Below are 20,761 nucleotides of genomic sequence, written 5' to 3'. Positions count from 1 at the left end.
GTATCAGGCTTCTGGAATTGAAAATGTAATCCAATTTTTAAATAATAAAACTTGTATTTGAAATGTCTGTTCTGTGTTTTAGTTATGTTAGAAAACTTACAGAATAGTTAGCATGTGCCTAATTTTAAATTAATGTACAATAAAAGTCTAGTTTATTTTCTTTGTGACTGTTCCTAAATGTGAACTCATGGAAGACTCCTTTAAGCTCAATTTGAATTCTGAACAGTAAGAAAATAGCAGACTTCGACTTTGTAAGGTTTTTTTATTTGCTCGTTTTACAATAATGGTGAAACATTACCTAATAATAATAATGAACTTTCATGCAGTCATATTGGCATTTACTAGGTAAGACTAAGATACAAGCAGGACAAAATCTAGTTTGCTATACTGGTAAGAAACACAAGTGTCAGATTCTTGTATAAATTCCATCTGTCTTCTGTTGGAACAAGTGAAATGAAAGCATATTAATGACAGATTTCATGTCTTGGAAGAGTAAAGAAGAGTAAAATCTGATGATTAAATGGACTTGAGCAAGTTTCAAGATAATTTATTATTAAGACTCCAGAACACTTACAAAACTGGAAATATGCTATGCATAAGTAACAGTACACATTAAAATTAATCACAAGGTTTAGAGGGAGTTAGGAACAAAATAATAATAAATCTGAAGTGTCACACTTTGAATAAGGAACAATAAATGCATTACAAGTATCTGCTTGTGCTAACTTCACAAACAAGACTTCTAAAGAACTATCCTTCTATAAAATCTTATTTATATATTTTATTCAGAACATTCTATCACTCTAGAAAACAGGCCTGACTACATAGTATGATGCTAGCTTTCTCTCAGCATAAAAATTAAGCAATTGTGATTCCAAAGACTGACTTAGTATGAATTGTAAGAGCTGTTTAACTGACACATAGTTTGTCCTTGAATTGCAGGAACAGAGTATGTCACAGTTTTGGGAAATCCTGTATTTAAAAATAATGCTCCAAACCTTACCAGATACCATCTTTAGCTTAATATTTTCCCAGTATGGGTTTTACCCACATATAATTTCACTTTTTTTTTTTTTTTGGCATGTTGGCTTTCTCTAAAGAGCATAAAACAATAGGAACAAAATTACTGTCAAAGCAAGTTGTCATTAACGTCACATCAGTATGACTTTTTGCTTATTTCATTAGCAAGTATCTTCAGAAGAACTGTGTGTTTCAAATCCAATTAGGTGTTTATAGTCATGTCTGTAAAGTAGGTTCTCATAAAATAAGCAGAGGCAAAAGCAATAACTAACAGTAGTATTCTCAAAACCACAAGACTGACACAAGCCTCGCTGCACGTGTTGTGGGACTCCCAAGGGGGTTGCCATCCTGGATAATCTATAAATAAGCATATAGATGTAAGATTTACTTGGAGTATATATATTTAAAGTAACTGAGGAACATAAGTAGTAGTGGAAAACTGTAATACGTACAGGTAAGTTTATCACGTTCTGCATTTCCTGGAAAAAGGGATAAAATAAACAGTTTTACCAGCTAGTCATGATTTCTCTCTCCTTAAAAATTTGTTATCTAAAATAATAGCTAAAAATTATCTAACTAGCCAAAAATATTATCTATTTAATATAAAATATTTAATATAAATTATTTAATATAAAAATATTATCTAAAATAATAGCTAAAACATAATCATCAGATTTACAATCAGTAGAATTTGAAAAATTCTTTACAATTCCCACTGATAAACCTTACAATTAAAATAAGAGCTAGAATGTTCTAGTAAAAATGAAAAGTGATACCTCATAATGGTAATGTCTCCATAAAGCTGTTACTGTTCGTTAACAATGACATGAATGGGGAAATGGACACATTACACAGCCCCTTCATTTTCTGTTTGAACCCTCTCCTTTGTCTTTCTCAAAATAATAAATACTGATTAATATTCACAATGTACACATGAGCTAGTAAGTACTATCAAACACAATTTTATGGATGAGAAAGTGAGACAGACTGATTCCTAAGTGGGGCCTGATACTGGGATCAACTACAACCTGGTGTTCTGTGTAGCCATTTTTCAGACGTGTCTGCTATCTAAAAATTAAGACCTACAGGACTGCTGAATGTTTTTAAAGCTAGACTAACATATATATTGAGCAAATATAGTAACTACCTGTTAGACAGCAACCATAAACCCTACTTCCAGTTTATTAAATGAAACTTAAACACACACATCCTAACTTTAGCCACAGGAACCTGCTTGCTTGTGACTTCCCAGCAAGTGGAAGTTGTCAGGTCTAGAGCTTTCTGAAAACAGTCGACTTACTGTCTCTTCATGTTTCACTCCATCAAAACGTGATGCATACTTAGTAATTCATGACTCTAATTCATTTTCTTGACAAGAACAGAGTTAAAAGAATTACCTAGTTTAAGGAAAGGATTTTATTTGCCATAGGGAAAGCACTTTATAGATAGAGAATTAAATCAGTATGCAGTCCCTTTTCACACAGAGATAACCAGGTGGGAAAGACAAGGGGCCTTACAACTCCAGCACGAATTACATACCCAGAATGACCTTCTCACAGTTACTGTGACTGCTTCTAGAGTACATAAGCATCAGCTATACTGAAGCTTGAATGTAATTTAGCTGTGGCTGGCTGGAAACAGTCACAACAGACTCAGAAACTGCAATTTAAGTATTTCATTCCAAATAAAACTGATTAGTAGCTCTGCTGTTTCTGAAGGCTTATGAGACTACTCAAGAATTGCTGCTAAATGCTACTCTGAAAAGTACATAGCTATATGCTGATTTCTTTGGTATGATTAATAAAGTCAGCACAATATCAGAGTGCAACAGATTTAATGCAATTTCAATAGATTTCAATTTCAATAATTTCATTTAACTGAAATAATGACTTATACATGTCTATCGTCAAATGGAGACTTTATAATGATTACTGAGGCCCAGATTCAGTAAAATATGAACTGTTTCCTGAATGTAAATTGCCTTAAGGATACTTTTTAATTACTTGTGAATTGGACACAAGACAAGACCATCAAAGGGTAAAACAAAGCTTGCAACATTCTTTATCCAATAGGCCATTGTATTTTTTCCTCTTACATACTGCATTTTACATTTACTTTTACTTACTACACAATTTATTTTCACAGGTGTCCCCATTTGCACAATTACTGCATGACCTTCCTTCTTTATATGGTCTTCTTGGCAAATTACCACTACAAAGGAAAAAGCACAGTTTCACACATATTTTTAAATGATTTGGCAAGTATCTTAAATCATTTGTTGTAGTAAATACTCTGAAAAGACAACAAATTGTTGACAATTCATTAAAAATCTCAGATTAATTTTCATTCTTTTAATTGTTCTGTCCCTGTTAAAGAGGAATCTTTAAAAGCTGCTGTTTTTCTTATGGGAAAATACTCAGGCTTTTTATTCTATTATTTATACTAAAACAGAATATTGTGGATGAAGCTTGGTTTTAACTGATGGAAAATGAGGATTTTAGAGTGGAAACTTTAAGGTGACACACTCTCAAATAGCTTAAACACATTTATTGAAATGTATTTTATATATTGCCTACAAGTACACTGTTGGTCTAACTTTTACCACAGCAGCATCTATAGTGGCATATTGCAACCACATGCTCTGACATGCGGTCCAGGCAACAATAAAACTGAATGGGGATCTTCTGATACCAAGAATGGAACATAGGTTTTGAACTTGTCAGAGAAGAGCAGGAAAGAGAGTTATTAATATATATATGTATATATAAATATATCAAACATAAGAAGTTGCAGGTTAAGTAACTTACCTTTTGGGTGATTGTCCATATATACATTTACAGCACAGGTGATTCCCAACAGTAGCCCACAAAGTATCTTAAAGAGTCTCAGAATCCAGAATAAAAGAGACTGAAGGACAAAGCATTGCTTCTAGAACCTCTGGCAAGACGGTAATGCCTTCATAAGGGTGTGAAAGCAGACCCACTTGGTGACTGTGCACATTTCAGTTGCAGGAATGCAAATAAAAAGAAGCTAGAGATATTGCCCGAGCTGCAATTCAACAAGTCTTTCTTGGTATCCAAGGCTTTTACTGCATTGATAATTACACTTCACACAGTTCGTAATCACTGTGAAATCCCCTTTGAGAGAACTGTCAGCCACAGATCCAGAGAGATGAAAGGCCTTCCCTTTTTCTCCACAAGCCCTATCTTGCCATTAAAAGTATGTAAATCTACAGATTACTTAACACCTAGGTTGCCTCATTAGGAAGGTGTAAGGAATGGAATAAAAGGCACAAATTAACTTATTTAGAGAGGAAAAAAAAGTCACTCTTACATGGCACACCAGGTGGCTTCTGAAGACTATGCCACTTAATTGAAACAAAATGTATGGGAGACTATCACATGGGCTTTAATTTCACATGTCTTGCTGGTTTAGGCTACTGAAACTAAAAGGCTCTCTTCATAGAAACTGACATTGTTGTGATTTATATTTTGCTCTTTTGATTAATCATTACTACTGTTTCATTTCTTTCTGACAGCTAGTGACTATTGAGCCAACATTCTCCATGGTTTTATAGGTGACCACCTTTTCCCCTCATGTGTATCACTCCATATTTACTTCCAGTGATTTTCACTTGCCCAGCAGTGAACACTCCAGAAACTGTGAGATGTCAGTTTTCCGACATAATGCAAATGTCAGAGCAGCCTATATTCACATTATCACACAAAACTTAGCAATCTGGTAGTTGAAACTGATAAAGTTATCTTGTAAAGTGATAAATCACCACAGCATCTATCTAGTCTTCCCTTCAGGATTCATCAGGCTGTTTACACTTCTTGCTTTTAGCCATGGGCAAAGAGTGAAATGTGAGTGTTCAGTTTTTGTAGTTTGGACTTTTCGTCTATGGTGCAGAAAGTGCAGAGGTAAAATAAAATTAAAAAACCTAGGTAAATGCAAATAACAAATAACAGAGAAAATAGTCAGTTGGAAAAGCTTTCTAGGATAGCTGAGAAGAATGCCCAGTAAGCCGACAGACATCCTACAAGACACAGGTATTTCCAAGATTCTACTACCCTTCAAACAGAATACTAAGGACCATCTTGAGGCTCCTCCTAAAGCTAAGGGTTTCCTGGATGTAACAGATGAGGATTAACCTATCAAGAGAAAGCTAGGTAGAAGAAATGAGAACAGCATGACGAACAGATCCTGGTAGCACAGATGTGGCAGCTAAGTCTGAATATGACAGCAACGACAGGGCACATTCCAAAATACTTTATGCTTCTCTTTCAGTGGGGAGGATACTATGGACATCTCAAGACATGTGTGGTCCCAGCAGCAAATCACAAAAGATCTATAAAAGGACCACAGCGTAAAACTGTTACACTGAATGAAGTAATTTTGGCAAGGTGGTCCTTAAACTGGTGCACCCTTAACTCTGAAAAAACCTGTTTTCTAGCTGTCTTTGGAGGCAACTGACCACTAAGGGTCCAAACCTTAGGAAGAACTCATAAAGATCTAGTTGGAAAAGGGTGTTTCAGTATCTGGAGCTAGAATCATCATCTGGGGATGACTGGTGGCAAGGTTCAGGTTTATCTATTTTTCCAGACAGGTTAGGAAGGGAAAAGGCTGTTAGACGATTGCCTGTCTGCTCTAACTACACTTGTTTCTGTGGTGACATAGAGAGCAGAGTTCCTGGTATCAAGCAGTGAACAAGAGAACAATGACATGTTAGATCTCATTCTTAAGACAGCTATTCAGCTTAGCTATCAGCTCTCCATGATGTGCAGAACACCACAGCAAAACAACATGGTATACTGTTATAGATCAGAAAATCTCAAGTGAGAAGGCTTACAGACCACTGTTGAAGCCAATTAGTCATTATTCTGTACTGGCAACTGTAAACATTTTAGTTTGGATTTTAAAAAGAAAACAAAAACAAAGTCCTATACCCCAGCAAGTTTCAAAATAACAATTCAAGTCCAAGTCCAATTTCGTCATACAGGAAGAAAGATGGGCAGGGCTCAATGAATTTTTTAGTTTAGGCTAACTGAACTCCCCAGAAGTTGCCCAGGTTTGCTAGAATTAAAAAACAGCTGTCATGCAAGCTCACAAGCTATGGATGTTTTAAAAATGACAAACAAATTGCATATGCATGTGTTTGATTAGGGACTGTGCACTATTATGAGAAAAAATATATTATTTTAGAACTACTGCCTCTGTGTCTTCAAACTCCTCCTAATTCAGGCACAGCACTGGCTAGGGGCTATGTTTTTTTCACAGTTTAAATGTAAAATCACATCCTGCTGTTAGCTTCTTTCTTGCACTGATCATTTACTGTTTTGTAATATTCAAATAACATGTGGTGTATCACAGCTTTTAGTCAAGAAATGAAAATGAAATTTTCTGTTACAGAGAAAAAAGGAACTGATCTAACAATTGTGCTATTATTTCTGTAATTTATGAGGGGAAAAAAAAAGAAATACATTGTAAAAAGCTAAGCGCAATTAAAACTATGTATAAAACTGGAAGCTGCCTGTAGCAACTGCTGCCACTTCTTTTGTGCCTTATGAAAAAGAAATCATTGGAGTATGAGTAAGTTTGGGGCTTCTTTGCTTAGGATTGGAAGAGAATAAGATTTATCAGTAAAGTTAACAGATTAAAAAACTTTGCAAGTACATGCTCATAGCTCTCTTGATAACTGAATTAGACAACCACTGTTTTCTCCAATAAATACAGAACCCAATTTATTTACAGCTAAATGTCATTACAATTGCTTCATTTTTTTTTAATATTTAAACCTGCAACCTACCTTGGTGCATAGTTGCAAACAAAATTTGCTGCATTTTGTATTCCTCCAACATTTTTACAAGGAGCAACAGCACAGCCTATTTTATATGAATAGTCCCAAACGACCTAAACAATGAAGGTTTTAAAATAAATTAAAAACTGCACTTAACAGTAACCTAGTCCAATATTTAGAAAGTTTACCTTATTTTCAGAAATCCTACTTCTTATTTTCATTTTGTAACACCTATTCTTATACATTCAAAAATACTGGTGGTAAGCACAATTTTTAAGATGAACTTCTAAATATTCACCCTTCAAGATGAAATGACCTATGCTGCAAGTTTCCAGAATTTTCTACAGAACAATTTTAGTAAGAGTCAATGACTTTAAGACTCAAGCGTAGATTCCTTGGAACAAAAGGGAAATTAGTGGCAACTACCTAACAGCTCCTTTAATTATAATTTTAACATTCATAATTCAGGTCTGCAAGAAGTACGTCTCTGTGCTAGACGTGGTTCAGCTGATTACTACTGTAAATTTAAGTCTGAAAGCTCTAGGACTGCATATGTTCAGACTAAGGGAGTGTCATCTGCCATTCTTAACAGAAAATGGTTTATTATCTCTTACAGTTTGGGTCTCTGCTTTTCCTTACAAGATTCTTTTCTATACCTTATGCATATGACTAACCAAACTGTACCAAGTTCAGATGAAAAAGTTTAACTATATACCTAGCATATCTGGATCATCATACATTCTACTTCAGGAAAACTTAGAAGATAGTGGATTACTCTCAGTACCTCCCCAGTACAAACAGTACAGGCCTCAGACTGACAAACAGACTTGAACATGCCCACAAGTTCCACCTCTTCAAATGTAACTGTAAGAAGCAGTTGTGTTCAACAGATACAACCTTTCTTCAGAAAGGATCTTAATATTTAAAGTGGTGTTACCTGACTCTTGGATTAAGGATTAAGCATTTCACAGGTTTTTACGTAACAGCATCACATATTTTTAGGTTTCCACCATTCTGAGATTAGTGTGTTGTGGTTCTCTTGGCAGGTCTACACAGCGTATCCACTATGATTTGTAAATTTTACCCATGTTCAACTCTCTGTCATAGCTTTCAAGACTATGACAGCTGCTAGTTCATGCCTGGTCTTTGATTATCAGATTTGATGAAATATGTATTTTTAACAGATTCGCTGGTGTTTAACCCCTATACTCTGCTTGGTTTTGTTTCCAGCAATTAGTTTCCTGTGTAATTCAGCCTGAAATACTGCCTGAAATGCATGAACATTTTGAGATGACTTAACTATATACAAAACAGGGAAGCAATATTAATCAGAAGAAAGATCAGAAGTGAACATTTTTCCAAGAGAAATGTGCAAAACCCACCAGAATTCTATGTAGCCAAGGTTGAACACTGAATTTTAAAATGGTAAAACTACCTTGCTATATAATTTTTCATAATTTATTGTGCCAGAATAAAAGTGAAAAATACTTTCCCAAGATGTTGTCTAGTTCTAATCTCCTAAAGATTTACTGCCCCATAAACATCAAAACTTAAATCCTCCAGCCTTGCTTTTGAGTTTGTTACAGGCAGAATCAAGGGCAGGAAAGAAGAATTAACACTCGAGAGGAAGTAAGTGAAAAAAGACATAAAAAGAGGTGCAAAAAAGTCCCAAGCAGAAAATGCTCTGTAAATGATTCTGGTAACTTAAAAGTATTTTCATTTCACAATCCAAAATTACTCAAAAAGAACCTCGCAGCTATTCTTGTTTTCTGGTAACAACTACACTGTAAGTAAGTATACTGCACAGTATTTTCATCTGTATTTTGCACAGAGAGCAGTCTAAGCACCTTTGATACGGGTAAGAAATCAGTCACTTTTATTAGCTACCTACTAGACATTAAAACTATCATCTGTTTTAGGTCAATGAAATACTATATATTTGCTCATAGATACAATTAATTTTATTGCAAAGCTTATTTTTTTAATCATGATAATTAACAGATGAATTTAAAATATTAAGTGTTCAAAGAGAAGCTTCACTTTCTCAGCAGAATTAAGATTGTCAGAATTACCACTGAGAAATCAAATATATATCATAGATTGCCTCTTTTGTTGTTGATGCTCTTTTCTGCTCTTCCTTTTTTACAAGATATGTAAAGAATACAATTTACTTTGGATGGATTTTTTCCTTAACATTTCTACTATGTAGTACCACAAACATTCTGTAATTACTGTGATTATTTTGAACAGCATCTCCAACAGAACTGCGTGGCTTTGAAGCTGGAGAACTTGAAATGATTATTTTATGAAGTTCAGGCAGCACTGATATAATGAGGCTTTCGGTAGGTTTTTGTATTGTGAACAAGAAGAATAGGTTACTACATACAAAACAGATGAACCAACTGACAGTACAGTCAATGCTTGAGATTACAGAAGTCAATAAATTGTCAGCCACTATGGACCACATACAGAGCTCTGTATTATTTACAACCCCCACTGATTCATGTGGGAGGCAATATACAGTATATTTTACCAAAGACAACTCTTACCTGACGGTAATGACCACAGATCTTAGAACATGCATCCAAATTAAAGGCATAGAACGCGACCTCATCATACCATGATTTAATGGCACCGGTAACATGAAATGCTTGAACACTTCCAATCCAAATATTCTCTCCAATAGATGTGAAATTAGGATGGCACTGATACCTCTCTGTTAAGTATATATTATGTTCAAAAACACATTTTCTTGCCCATGCCCTTGCAGTCATTGCTAAAGCTGCATCCCAAGTCTGCAAAACATGAAAGGTGAAATAGCTGTGCAATGTTAAGCTACACACAGATCTCAGATAAAGCCAGACAGGCAATAAAGTACAGATATACTATGCTGGAGTTTCATAAATAAATACGTTCCCTTATTTAGGCAAGTACCAGTGGTTTATTTTCATTGACATTTCCTGTTGCAGCATGAAAATATGCCTCATTTCATTAGACTATTTTTCTGTCCCCCTTCACTGTTGAAAATTAAAAAGTTGTTTGAAATGCACTTATATATCCAGATAAGAAATTACTGTCATATTAATTAAACACAAAACTTCTTTTTGTGTTTGTTTCTGTTGAATAGGTCATTAAGGATTTCTATTTAGTATATAAAAACTAATTCAAACTAAAAAAGCACAACTACTGTAGATTCTGATCTACTGTAGATTCTGATCTACATCTAAGTTGTTTTTTTTTTTTTTTTTTTTAAGGGAGGCTCCAGAACACTTATTCCTCCTACAGTAAAGCTTTAAACTCACATTGGACCATTTTACAAAGACAGGTCTGTGAGGTAAACATGCCAATGTCTGACTAGTAACTTACTCTGTTACCTCTTAGCTCTTTGTAGCTTTCCACCATTAATAAAACTTCTGATTCCTGAATATGAACCATCTTTGTTATTTGTTTTCCAGTCTCAATTGTTTTTCAGCCAGGTTCTTCTACCCTTAAAATACCTAGTTTTATGTCTTATAAAAGATCCTGTGGTTTATTGCATAGGTTTATTGATGTTTGTACATTTCAGTTCACTCTTGGTCTCTACGTGGATCTTACAGTAACTCCACTGGCTGCTCCTAACTGTTTGTCCCTCAGGCCTCTAGTTTTTTCTAACCATATTTCTATGTGCAAACCTTTATTCATAGTTTTTTCCCGGTTTTCAGGAAAACACAATAAACACAGAATCATATCATAGAATCATAGGATGGTTTGTGTTGGATGAGCCTTGAAGGATTATCTAGTTTCCAACTCTCCTGCTATGGGCAGGGACACCTTCCACTAGACCAGGTTTCTGAAAGCCCCATCCACCTTGGCCTTGAACACTGCCAGGCAGGGGATAGCCACAGCTTCTCTGAGCAACATCAAACATCCACTTTTTCTGCATCTTCTTCAGTTTTGTTTAACCCTTTCCAGAAAAAAAAGTGCAATTTGTTTTGGGTATGACAAGCAAAAATTCTTCCTTGCTACCTGAAATTCCCTTCAGCCCCAATACTGCAGTTCACATCCTTGCTTTAGATGAAGATCCTAGCTTTTCTGGATTGGCCCTGCTGATGGACCATTGCTTCTTCCTAGGGAGAAACTCCTGCAGGGCCTACAAGAAATCTGTAAAGGGACTTTTTACAAGGGTATGTAGTGACATGATAGGAGAAACAGCAGATTTAGATTAGACATTAGTAAAAAGTTCTTACTGGGAGGGTGATGAGGCCCTGCACAGGTTGCCCAAAGAAAATATGGCTGCCCTATCCCTGGCAGTGTTCAAGACTTTGAGCAGCCTGGTCTAGTGGAAGGCATCCCTACCCATGGCAAGGGGTTGGAACAGGATGATCTTTAAGGTACCCCGTATGACCCTATGATCTGCAGGTGGCCTGTGTCACTGCATCCTCATCCTGCATGCCTGATGTTTCTAGACTCACCTGTCTACAACTGACTCACTTTATTTCCTATCAAATGAATGTGATGGCATTTGAACACAGACTAGTGATTCCATCCTGGCTGCCTCACCCAGGGCCACCAAGAGCCCCCTGTTCTACTGCTGCCGGCGGGGGTCTGGAGCCACTCGTGCACCCCCAGGCCTGCTCCTACCATGTACTGCATGTTGCTGGCCTCCGGCTTGACTTTGGAGCGAAAATCATTGTGGACGCGCACGCACTCCTCGATGAAGGCGTTATCTGTGATGGCCGGCAGGAGGGGTTGCTGCCCTGCCGCAGGCCCCAGCACTACCCACAAGGCCAGCACTACCTCCCATGGCCTCATGGCCCCAGCTGCCGGGGTTCCACACAGAGACCCCGACTCCACCTCCGCCCGTCCAGGCCTCTTCCAGAGCCTTCTCCCCAGAGCAGCGCTGTGGTGACGTGACGCGAGGAGCCCGCTGGGGGGCGCTGCGGTGGCGGGCGGGGCGCAGCGGCGCTCTGGGCGGTGGCGCGCTGTCGGTCGGGCCGGCGGCGGGCATGGTGCTGTCGGCGGCGCAGCAGGTGGTGGTCTCGGTGGTGTTGGTGCTCTGCGTCTTCGTCGTCATGCCCAGGATGTTCGGGGCGGGCGGCGGGCGGGCCGGGCGGTCTCTGCGGGGCGGCAGGGCCGGTCCCGGACACTACGATCTCCGTCAGCACCGCAGAGGTAGGAGACGGAGGTAGCTGGGGTCGCACTGCCGGTGCTCGGACCTGGCCCCTGGCTCGGGAGTGCACCCCCCGGGAGCGGAGAGGGTTATGCCCTTGCCCGACGGGAGCCGCTTGGTCATTTACACTGGCTGTGAAGGGGCAGGCCTTGTCAGCCGGCTCCGAGCTGGCCTGCCTCCCTCCCCCTCCTCGCCAGCCACCGTGTGTTTTGCTTCCCTAGTTCATGACAATTCTGATTTTTGCCTGTGTCGGCCTAGGCAAATGACTTACAAATACAGGTAACATTCTGTTATGGGAAGCGTATCTCAGCGTGGCTGTGTAAGGCATAGTGCCTGCAGGGCGGCACTTAGTTCCTCCGGCAGCGGAGTGGCTGTGAGATGTCAGAGGAGGAAATCCACTGCGCATGTTAGAAGTGCAGTAAGGAAGCCGAGCGTTACTGTCGGTAAACATTGGCATACATCGTGTGAGATTTGACCAGTAATGTGTTGTAAAGAGTCGAAGATGCTTGTTTAGAAAAGGTATCACTGAACGGGCTAGAGAGTTCTATTGCCTGAGCAGTATAAATGTATGTTAAACTATGTCACTGTATGTCGGCTGAGGATTTAGCTTAAGGTCCAAAGGTCTGCATGCAGTCTGGAAAATAACAAAATGCCTGCTTTTTTAAGGTGGCTCTGCGAATCCTTGGTAGTACCTTCCAAGGCATTACAAGGGATAAATAGCGTCTGTAATCCTTCAAATTATGTGTCTGTGTGTTTTCCCGGAAGGCAGAAGAAGTGAAGCCTGAGCTGCTACCATGTTCTTCCCAGTTGATGTCAAACTATGTGCTTCCTAAACTCTAGTCTGGTTTGTTTTGCTTCATTATGTTTAATTCATATGTTAGTTGCTATTTCCTATACATCAAATTGTTTTAAACCCAAATCTCATAAAAAGGCAGCACTTCACATGCTGCTAATTCTACGGTTGTATTGGCCCCAGCACTGTATAAAATAGGGTTCAGGCAGATCTGGTGTCCTCACCTCTCTGGGTGGTTCTTTTCTCCTGTTTGGTCGCTAACTCACTTTGCTGTTTTTTCATTGCCAGGAAGCTGTTTCCTGCATCTACATTCTTATTATATGACCTGTGGAAATTTTTTTTACCATATTAAGTATTTCAGTAAATTTCACTTACATTAAAAACAAATAGAACTGAAAGTAAGAAAAAAATGAGTGAGTGAAAACTTAAAACTAGTAATCAATAGGAAACATTCTGAGGAGGAAGACTGTTAAAATGAGATTTCCAGATTAGTGCATTTGTAATAAGTCTAAACCTGCTTGTGTTGAAAGGATAATGTCTGCCTGAACTTGCCTTAAATGACTAAGGTAGCTCAAGTTCTGCTTGTATCAGGTAGGACCTTTAATTTTCTTGTGTAACTGTCCAGTACTGTTTCCAGTTCCACTGAGCAAACATGCAAATAAAAGATCTCCAAATGGGCATGTTGCAAACTGATCAATTACATGTAGAAGAACTTGCAGTGATACTTGGCATGGCTAGACTGCAGAGCATCAGTTTACCATCAGTTTGCTATCAAGTAAACAATGCTACGGTCAGAGTCTTTCCTGTAACTCCAAAAAACTTTTTTGGCTAACTTATGTCAGGCAATTATAAAACAATGTTGGAGCTCTCTTATCACAAAGTACCAGCCTAGGTTAGCAGAATTAGAATCCTTTTTCTCTTGTATTTGGAAGATGATATAACTAAAAAGAAGAAAGAGTTATTCCACTGGGAGTTGTAACTTAAGTTATTTTTTTTCTCTTATTTGATTATGACTGTCTCTTGCACCCTTATGTTGCTGTAAATTCTTGAAATGCCACTGTTCAGTATTCAGTGACAGGGAGTGATTTGCATAATGGTCTTTTGTTTGGGAGTCCTTATAGAATGTGAATCTTGTTTTAGCCATACCCAGTTCTGATATATTAAATTATGATGAACTAAATGTTCAAAGGGATTTAAAAGTGTAAGTCTAGGCAATCAGTTGAGACACCAGTGTAAAACTTTACCACCCCTCCAGTCAGCTGCTATCTGTCTCTGCAGGCATCTGCATTCTTTAGCTGATAGCACTGTTTCTCATGTGCATGGCCCAGGAACCCCAGATTTTACTACCAAATAATCTAATTCCTAAGTCGAACAGTTACATTGGCTATTCTTTTATCTGCTCCCTGTTCTGGCAGGCAAATCACATGCAGAAGTACTTCAGACTTCCAGGGCTGCATCTCTTTGCTATTGTGTAATCTCCTGCTAAATATTTGATTTGCAGAGGTACAGCACTTCTAAGCCTATGGGAATATCCAGCTAACACTGAATTTACTGTCAAAATAACAAAATCATCACACAGCATGTGTATTTCAACAAAACAATCATTCAATTTGTACTTAACTCCTTTGCTACAGAGGAAAAATACTAATTTGTAACTGTGCTCAGCATTATCAACAGTTCTTGTGAGTATAGTTTTAAGATTTGTTTCTGGTAACATCTACTTTTCTGCAGGTTGCTGTAGGTTTGCCAGTATTGCTATGAAGAAGCTTAAAACTCGTATCTTAAAGAAACAGAAACTAGTTTGAGAGTGTGCTGTCTAGATTTAACTTTGCATACAATTAATGAAAGAGTGATTTTTATTTTTTTGGTTTTGGTAATTTTTATTTGGATGCAGGGCTGCCCATACCATTTTAGTGGAATGATGAACAAAGTCACGTAAGAAGAAAACAGTTTAATTCCAGTTGTGAAACTGATTGCAGTCTTAATTTCTTACTTTGTCTTCTTTCTCTCAATTTAACTTTTAAGGTAGTCCTCAGACAGTTGATCAAGTTCACCGGAATCCAGGAAATTCTGACAGTAATACCTACCAGAGCATTCAGCAGATGAGAAATGCAATGGAAAAAGAGATAAAGAGTGAGAGAACAAGAGGAAATGGTAGAGAGTTAGCATTCACCCTCATGCCATTGTATGCTCTTGGAGTGGGAGTGTTTGCAGCATACAAATTTCTTAAGGTAAGAAAAGCATTAAATAATTGAAATTGGAAGGAAATGTAACTTGTTGGGTTTGTTTTGTGCCTTTCTGTGTCCCCCCTTCCAGTTCTGAGCCCATGTATATTGTTGAAAGCCTTTTCTTGCTCAGTTTGACTTTGAATGTGAGCTCCAGAGTTAAAATTTCATCATTTTTGATTCTTAAAGGCTTCTGACTTCTACAAGTATCTAAACCAAGGTGAGAATCTTATCCGCCTCCCACCCAGATAAGAATCTAAACAGTGCTGTTACCTGAGGCTGTAACTCAAGCCTCATCAGTATTTCACATCCTTTTCAGTGTTCAGAATGAGATTAAGTTACCGGAATAAGGTGGACCAAGGCTGATTCCTGCAGAATAGTTTTAGATTAGCAATTAGATAAGTAGTGAGTAGACTTAACCTTTTATTTGACTTGACATTTTATTTGAATTTCTCATTTGGTCATGCAGCTGCAACATAGACTTTTATCCATGAAATGTGATACATTTTCAACTATTTGTAAATAAAAAAAAAGGAGAAAACGTTAACAGTTGTTTTTCTTTAAAAATGCTTTGATATGTATTATTTATAGTAAGAGGTATTACAGCACTTGGAATGCTGGGAGGGCACCTGGAATATTGTTGTTTGCCCTCAGGAGAAAAAAAGCCAGCCTGAACAGAGTCGGAGACAGCATCTTCGTTTCTGTAGTCATTTCATGTAATCTCCTATATGAGAAAAATATCACAATTTAGCAAAATGGACATGGGTGCTGACCAGTTTGGTTTTAAAAATAAGTTTAATTAGGCTCTAAGTAAGATTTAAACATAATAAAAACAATAATTTGGATGTTACAGCTCTTTACACTTGAGCTTGTGAGATTGAAATGTAAATATTTTTATAATTGCATCTTCATTACTTGAAGAAAGAGGTTTTACCTTCTAGTTAATGGTAGGAAACTGGATCCAGTAACCTAGAAGATTCCTTCTGCTCATTTTTGAAAAGTGGATTTGATATAGCAACTGCTTTCTTTTACAACTTTTGTCAGCCAGGTTGCCGTCGCTTAAAATCAGGAGTGTTAGTTTAAGATACAAAGAAGGCACAACTGAAGAGAGTTTCATTAATGGAGCGGATTTTTATGGTTGCTGTTTAGCTTCAGTGAATTTCTAAATGCATTTTTGTTTTAATACACAAATAGTGATGAAGTGTTTTTGACATGATTTTATTAAAGATGAAGTCACATGAAGAAAGTCTCACCAAAAAGGAAAAAAGTACAGAAGACAAGGCAAAGGAAACAGGTAAGATACCCATTCAGAATGCATATTTCCTGCTGGAACAAAGCTACATGTTTTCATTGATGGCAGTCTGGCTAAATGAGAACAATCTTTATTAAGTTACTTAAGTGCAGCTGGAACCTACGAAAAAAGACTTTGTTAGTCTTTGTATTTGAAGCACTTGTTAGAGGTGTATTTGAAAACTCCAGGTGGTAATACGCTTTGAAACAGTATAGTGATATAGTAGGATTCTCTGCTTTTTAATGTCTGATGTTTTTCTGACTTAAGACTTGTTTGGTTTTCTTCAGTAGAATAGGATGTCTAAATATGATACAATAATCTTTAGATTAATAGGGTATTTAAAAGGGCTATAATGATCTGCTTTAGAATTGAACTGTGTCAGTAGTGGAACAGTATGGGTAAAGAGTTAAAGAGATTGTTGAACTTCTGGGCCAAATCAGAGACCTGTCAAAGACATCAAATGTTTATAGAAGAGACAGAAAAAATTACACCATCTTTTTCTTCATTATAGAGAGAGTACTTTTAACTGTCTGATTCAGTCTGTTCTGCCTGTGCCAAAAAGTGGGCTTTCCTTTGGAGAAAAAATTATGGCACATCAAAGTTGAGCAGTTTTCATACTTCATACATTTTTTGCTCCTTATTTAGACACATATTTAGTCAGTTAAACAACTATCAATCTCTTTTGGTGTCGCTGTGTATCAGATCTGTAACTGGGTTCAGCAATGATTTGCTGTGCTGCCTACTCACCATCCCTGTGTGTTGCATTCTTCTTTCTTCAAAGTTTAGTATTATTGTAGGATAAGTTAATCCTCTTGACTCTAGTGCATTGTGTTGAATATATTTGTGATGTGTGAGTGGGAAAATTCATGATAGTATATTAAGTATAAATACATTACTTATACCTCATGAAGTGTTGAAATTGCATATATTTGAGGCTGGGAAGGTGAGAGCCACATTCTTGCTCAGTTTCTGCCATTATGTCCTCTGTTTGGGCACTATTGGAGGCAGGTTATTGGATAAGAGGGGCATAGTAAAGCTACTGTTCTTACCCCAGCTATTCCCTTTTCATGTTCTAGAATTTTATAGAGGAAAAAAATCCTGTTTTTTAACCTGCCCAACTGAAAATACAAATTAATATCTTTTTGGTATGGTAAATAGATTTCTTACACTGTTCTATTTTCTCCTCCCCCTACTCCCCACCCCCTTTTTTTTTAATTCTGTGTTTTATTAGAGCATCAGCTTTTAGAGCTGGAGCAGCATCTAGCACAGACAGAGAAAATGCTAAATTCCTTATTGACTCAGTTGGATCCACTGTCAAACTGGTAAGTGTTTTTAACATCTCATTTCTTATTTTTTTATGTAAAATGAAATTCTCTAAAATGTTAACAGAGTTCTTAAAATGTTCCATATATAGGTAAAGAATAGCGTTTAGGAAGCTTCTTTGATTAGTTATTGTCTCTGTGGCCTTTTGCAGGTAATAGCTCTTCTGCAATTTGTGATATTTTCCACAGTCACCTTCTGTCTCTCGTTCACCAAACGCAAGTGGAAAAGCTCAGGCTTACCATGTTACTATGGCTTAACAAGTTAAATTTTAATACTGACCAAAGAGATTAATACTGAAAAAATACTTAAGCTCAGTAGCATTTGAAAGCCCTTGCACAAATTATGTTTCTGGTAGCAGAAAGAGTTTCTTCCTTCTGCTGTAATTAGAAAACAAAACTAGTTATCAAGGGGTAGCTGCTTGTTTTTGTTTTGAAATGGATCTATTAAGTTATTGTGTGTTTCAGGGAAATAAAGCTTCCCTGTTGTAGTATATTGAGGGAATAAGTAATACAACCTTCTTGTAGTTTACAGGAATCTTTTTCTTAAGAAGCTAGGGTCTTACCTAAGTACTAGAGATGAAAATATCCATGCAGTCCATTTTGTGTAGACATCGTTCACGAAGCCTAGTTAAAAACATGCAAAATTTCATGATTATTTTCTTAGTGTGTTTCTGAACTTAATATGTGCTGAAACTATTAAGCAGCAAATACACTGGCAAATTTGCATTACGGATTTAAGGTAGTGATGGGGAGAAAAGAGAGTAAACAAAATCTGAAATAAATGAGAAATGCCTCTATAGTGTAAATGTCTGCATTAGGCATTGTTGTACTAAAAATAAAATTTGGAGAATTGTTTCTTTCAGTCGTCATTACTCAGCCTTAGCCACTGGGGCTCCAATGTGAGAATTCAGTGGCTAGATTATTCTGTAGACGTATGTGGTGGGCTCCCTGCTTCTCACAAGACAGTTCTCAAAGAACATGTTGACCTAAATGTGTTGCTAACTCAACTCTGTTACTTATTCACAATCAGAACTATTGCAGTCTTGCGCGTTATTATCAAGCACTCACTTCCATGGTAATCTTTCAGCTGCTGACATCTGCCTTTTTTTTTCCCTAGTGTTAATGCTTTAGCTTGTGAGCAGAAGGATGAAATAATGACACAGCTCCAATCAATTAGACGGCTGATGAAAGAAAGTGGATTGGATAAATCAGAAAACACAATGAAAGGTACTTTGATTTGCAGCAGAATAGGCAACTTTAGTTTATATTTTAAAGGAATAAAATATAGTTTATTCTATATAAATAGAATATATATTCTGTATTTATAGTTATAGGATATATGTATCCTATAAGTATATATATATATATATTTCATGGAATAGTTAGGGTTGGAAAAGACCTGAAGATCATCTAGTTCCAAACCCCTGCCATGGGCAGGGACACCTCCCACTAAACCATGTCACCGATTTCCTTCTATCACAGCCTGCAGAACCAGCAAAGGAGGCTTCTGTGAAAGTGAACAAGGCAAAGCTCAGAGTAGCTCATTTAACCATGCATGCCATGCATCACATGCACAAAGCCTCCCTGCTACTTTGGTACAATAAATTGTGGCACATATATATTCTATATTTATAGTTGTAGATTCCTTTAAGTATAGAATCTTACTACAGTAATGTTTACCTCTTGCATCTTAGGTAATGTGTGTGAAATTAATTTTATTCTGGAGGAGTGTTACTGTTCCTGTTTGAGGTGTGTCTGGATACATCATGACTTTTTTTTAAGAACAGGTGCTAAAAGACATCACACTAGGATAGATCACAGAGTCATGTTCTGCTTTGTTAAAATGGGCTTTTTGAACAGGAGTTCCTAAGCAGTCTGTTAGTACTGGAGTAACTTTTGTTTGAGGATTCCCACATGGGGACCTCTGAGGCTGCAGAATATACAAAACAACAAAATTTATATTAGTTTCAACTGGAGACTTTCAAGAAGTTCATAGTAGTCCAGAAGAAATCTTAAATATTAAGAATGGCTCACTAGAAATTTGGGGAATGTTTGCATTAGCTGAGTCTTAATAGAGAGGAAAAATAAAAATGTTGCTTCTAAACTGAAGCTGAAATTCGGTGCCTTTTTGGTAATTTAACCTTTAAATTTTTTTTTTCCTGTGTGAATTTTAAGATCTTGGCCACATTTGTAATGAAAAACTTGAAGATCTCATTCAGTCATTTGCTGAACATTCTCAAGAGAAAGAAATGGATGACAGAGAAGATGACAGTAATGAAGATTTGCTTGAGTATATTGATAATGATAACAGAATAGAAGAGCATGAATTACATGATAAGTGCGAAGAACATCAGTTTGAGCAAGATGTGGTGGAAGACGAAGAAATAATGAATATTGCATCAGAAGAGATGGGATTGAGGAGGCGTAATAGATATGAATGAAATCTGCGCGTACAAAATTTCCAAAAGCTTATGAATTATTTTTTCCTATAATGTTGTATGCACTTTAAACTGTTTTAAATGGAGTTATGTGCACTGCTGTATGCTTTAAAAAGGGGTGTGAAATACTGCCTGTGCTCCTGTCTATGACAGTTCTGTAACTGACTTCAGTGGCAGCAGAATTTTACTCAGGATGTTTACATATTTTTTTCTATTTATTTTTTTCCTATAAAAATATTTCTGTACTCTGTATATAATGCACTGTAGCTATATCTGATGCTTCACTAAAATATTAGAATGTCTTATAGTTAAGACTATAAAGAATAGATGTTTCATAAATGTTTTGTAGCTAACAAGCATGTTGCCATGTGACTTGAGTTCATTAAAGAGCATGGACTAATGAATTCAGCTCTTTGTGGAAAGCTTTCTCCAAAGCAGGTATAAAAAGCAGTTAGCAGTAAGTCTTAGAAATGCATTCAAGTTTTTAGTTGGACAGAGAAACCTAGCCTAAGACACTATTTAGAAATAATTATGTCTGAGTTTGCCATCTCACAAATTATGTTATGTATATGAGTTTGAACTTTAGTAATTACACTGGATCACTTAATCTGTTCCCCATGTGTCACTGATTAAACTCTGCAGCTGCCTCATCATTGTTTGATGACCATTAGTACTATATCCGCATTTAATATTTATTTTAACACAATAGAACCTGGCCTTGTG

The 20,761-nt window shown here is 37.0% G+C and overlaps 2 protein-coding genes across 3 annotated transcripts; one reads left to right on the top strand and one right to left on the bottom strand.

The window, feature by feature from the left end:
* Positions 1-242: 242 nt before the first annotated feature.
* On the bottom strand, positions 243-11,676 carry LOC101872955 (GLIPR1-like protein 1). Of its 2 annotated transcripts, XM_031047956.2 has the most exons (6): positions 11,441-11,676; positions 9,370-9,615; positions 6,830-6,933; positions 3,146-3,231; positions 1,473-1,499; positions 243-1,377 (listed from the first exon to the last, which is right to left on the bottom strand). In XM_031047956.2, the coding sequence occupies exons 1-6, from the start codon at positions 11,609-11,611 to the stop codon at positions 1,223-1,225; spliced, it is 789 nt and encodes a 262-aa protein (XP_030903816.1). In that variant the 5' UTR covers positions 11,612-11,676; the 3' UTR covers positions 243-1,222. The 2 variants fall into 2 exon arrangements, 1 of the variants encoding a protein (XP_030903816.1); XR_004080417.1 differs by lacking the exons at positions 6,830-6,933; positions 9,370-9,615; positions 11,441-11,676 and adding an exon at positions 3,828-4,133 and having other exon boundaries at positions 1,349-1,377.
* Positions 11,621-20,685, top strand: CCDC107 (coiled-coil domain containing 107). The gene is made up of 6 exons (XM_005147942.3): positions 11,621-11,971; positions 14,788-14,993; positions 16,215-16,281; positions 17,510-17,600; positions 18,718-18,827; positions 19,776-20,685. The coding sequence occupies exons 1-6, from the start codon at positions 11,806-11,808 to the stop codon at positions 20,039-20,041; spliced, it is 906 nt and encodes a 301-aa protein (XP_005147999.2). The 5' UTR covers positions 11,621-11,805; the 3' UTR covers positions 20,042-20,685.
* The last annotated feature ends 76 nt before the right edge of the window (positions 20,686-20,761 follow it).

The sequence above is a fragment of the Melopsittacus undulatus genome, chromosome 5, assembly GCF_012275295.1.
Source record: "Melopsittacus undulatus isolate bMelUnd1 chromosome 5, bMelUnd1.mat.Z, whole genome shotgun sequence".
NCBI lineage: Eukaryota > Metazoa > Chordata > Aves > Psittaciformes > Psittaculidae > Melopsittacus > Melopsittacus undulatus.
Note: the sequence above shows the minus strand (reverse complement) of the source record. Positions and strands in the feature narration are given on the sequence as shown.

Excerpts from the sequence above, each read along its gene's own strand:
- LOC101872955 (XM_031047956.2), bottom strand. The coding sequence starts at position 11,611 with ATGAGGCCATGGGAGGTAGTGCTGGCCTTGTGGGTAGTGCTGGGGCCT. Across the intron at positions 6,934-9,369 it reads TCTGTGGTCATTACCGTCAG|GTCGTTTGGGACTATTCATA; the intron begins GTAAGAGTTGTC and ends TTCATTGTTTAG. Across the intron at positions 3,232-6,829 it reads GTTTGCAACTATGCACCAAG|TGGTAATTTGCCAAGAAGAC; the intron begins GTAGGTTGCAGG and ends TTTCCTTTGTAG.
- CCDC107 (XM_005147942.3), top strand. The coding sequence starts at position 11,806 with ATGGTGCTGTCGGCGGCGCAGCAGGTGGTGGTCTCGGTGGTGTTGGTG. Across the intron at positions 14,994-16,214 it reads CAGCATACAAATTTCTTAAG|ATGAAGTCACATGAAGAAAG; the intron begins GTAAGAAAAGCA and ends ATTTTATTAAAG. Across the intron at positions 18,828-19,775 it reads ATCAGAAAACACAATGAAAG|ATCTTGGCCACATTTGTAAT; the intron begins GTACTTTGATTT and ends GTGAATTTTAAG.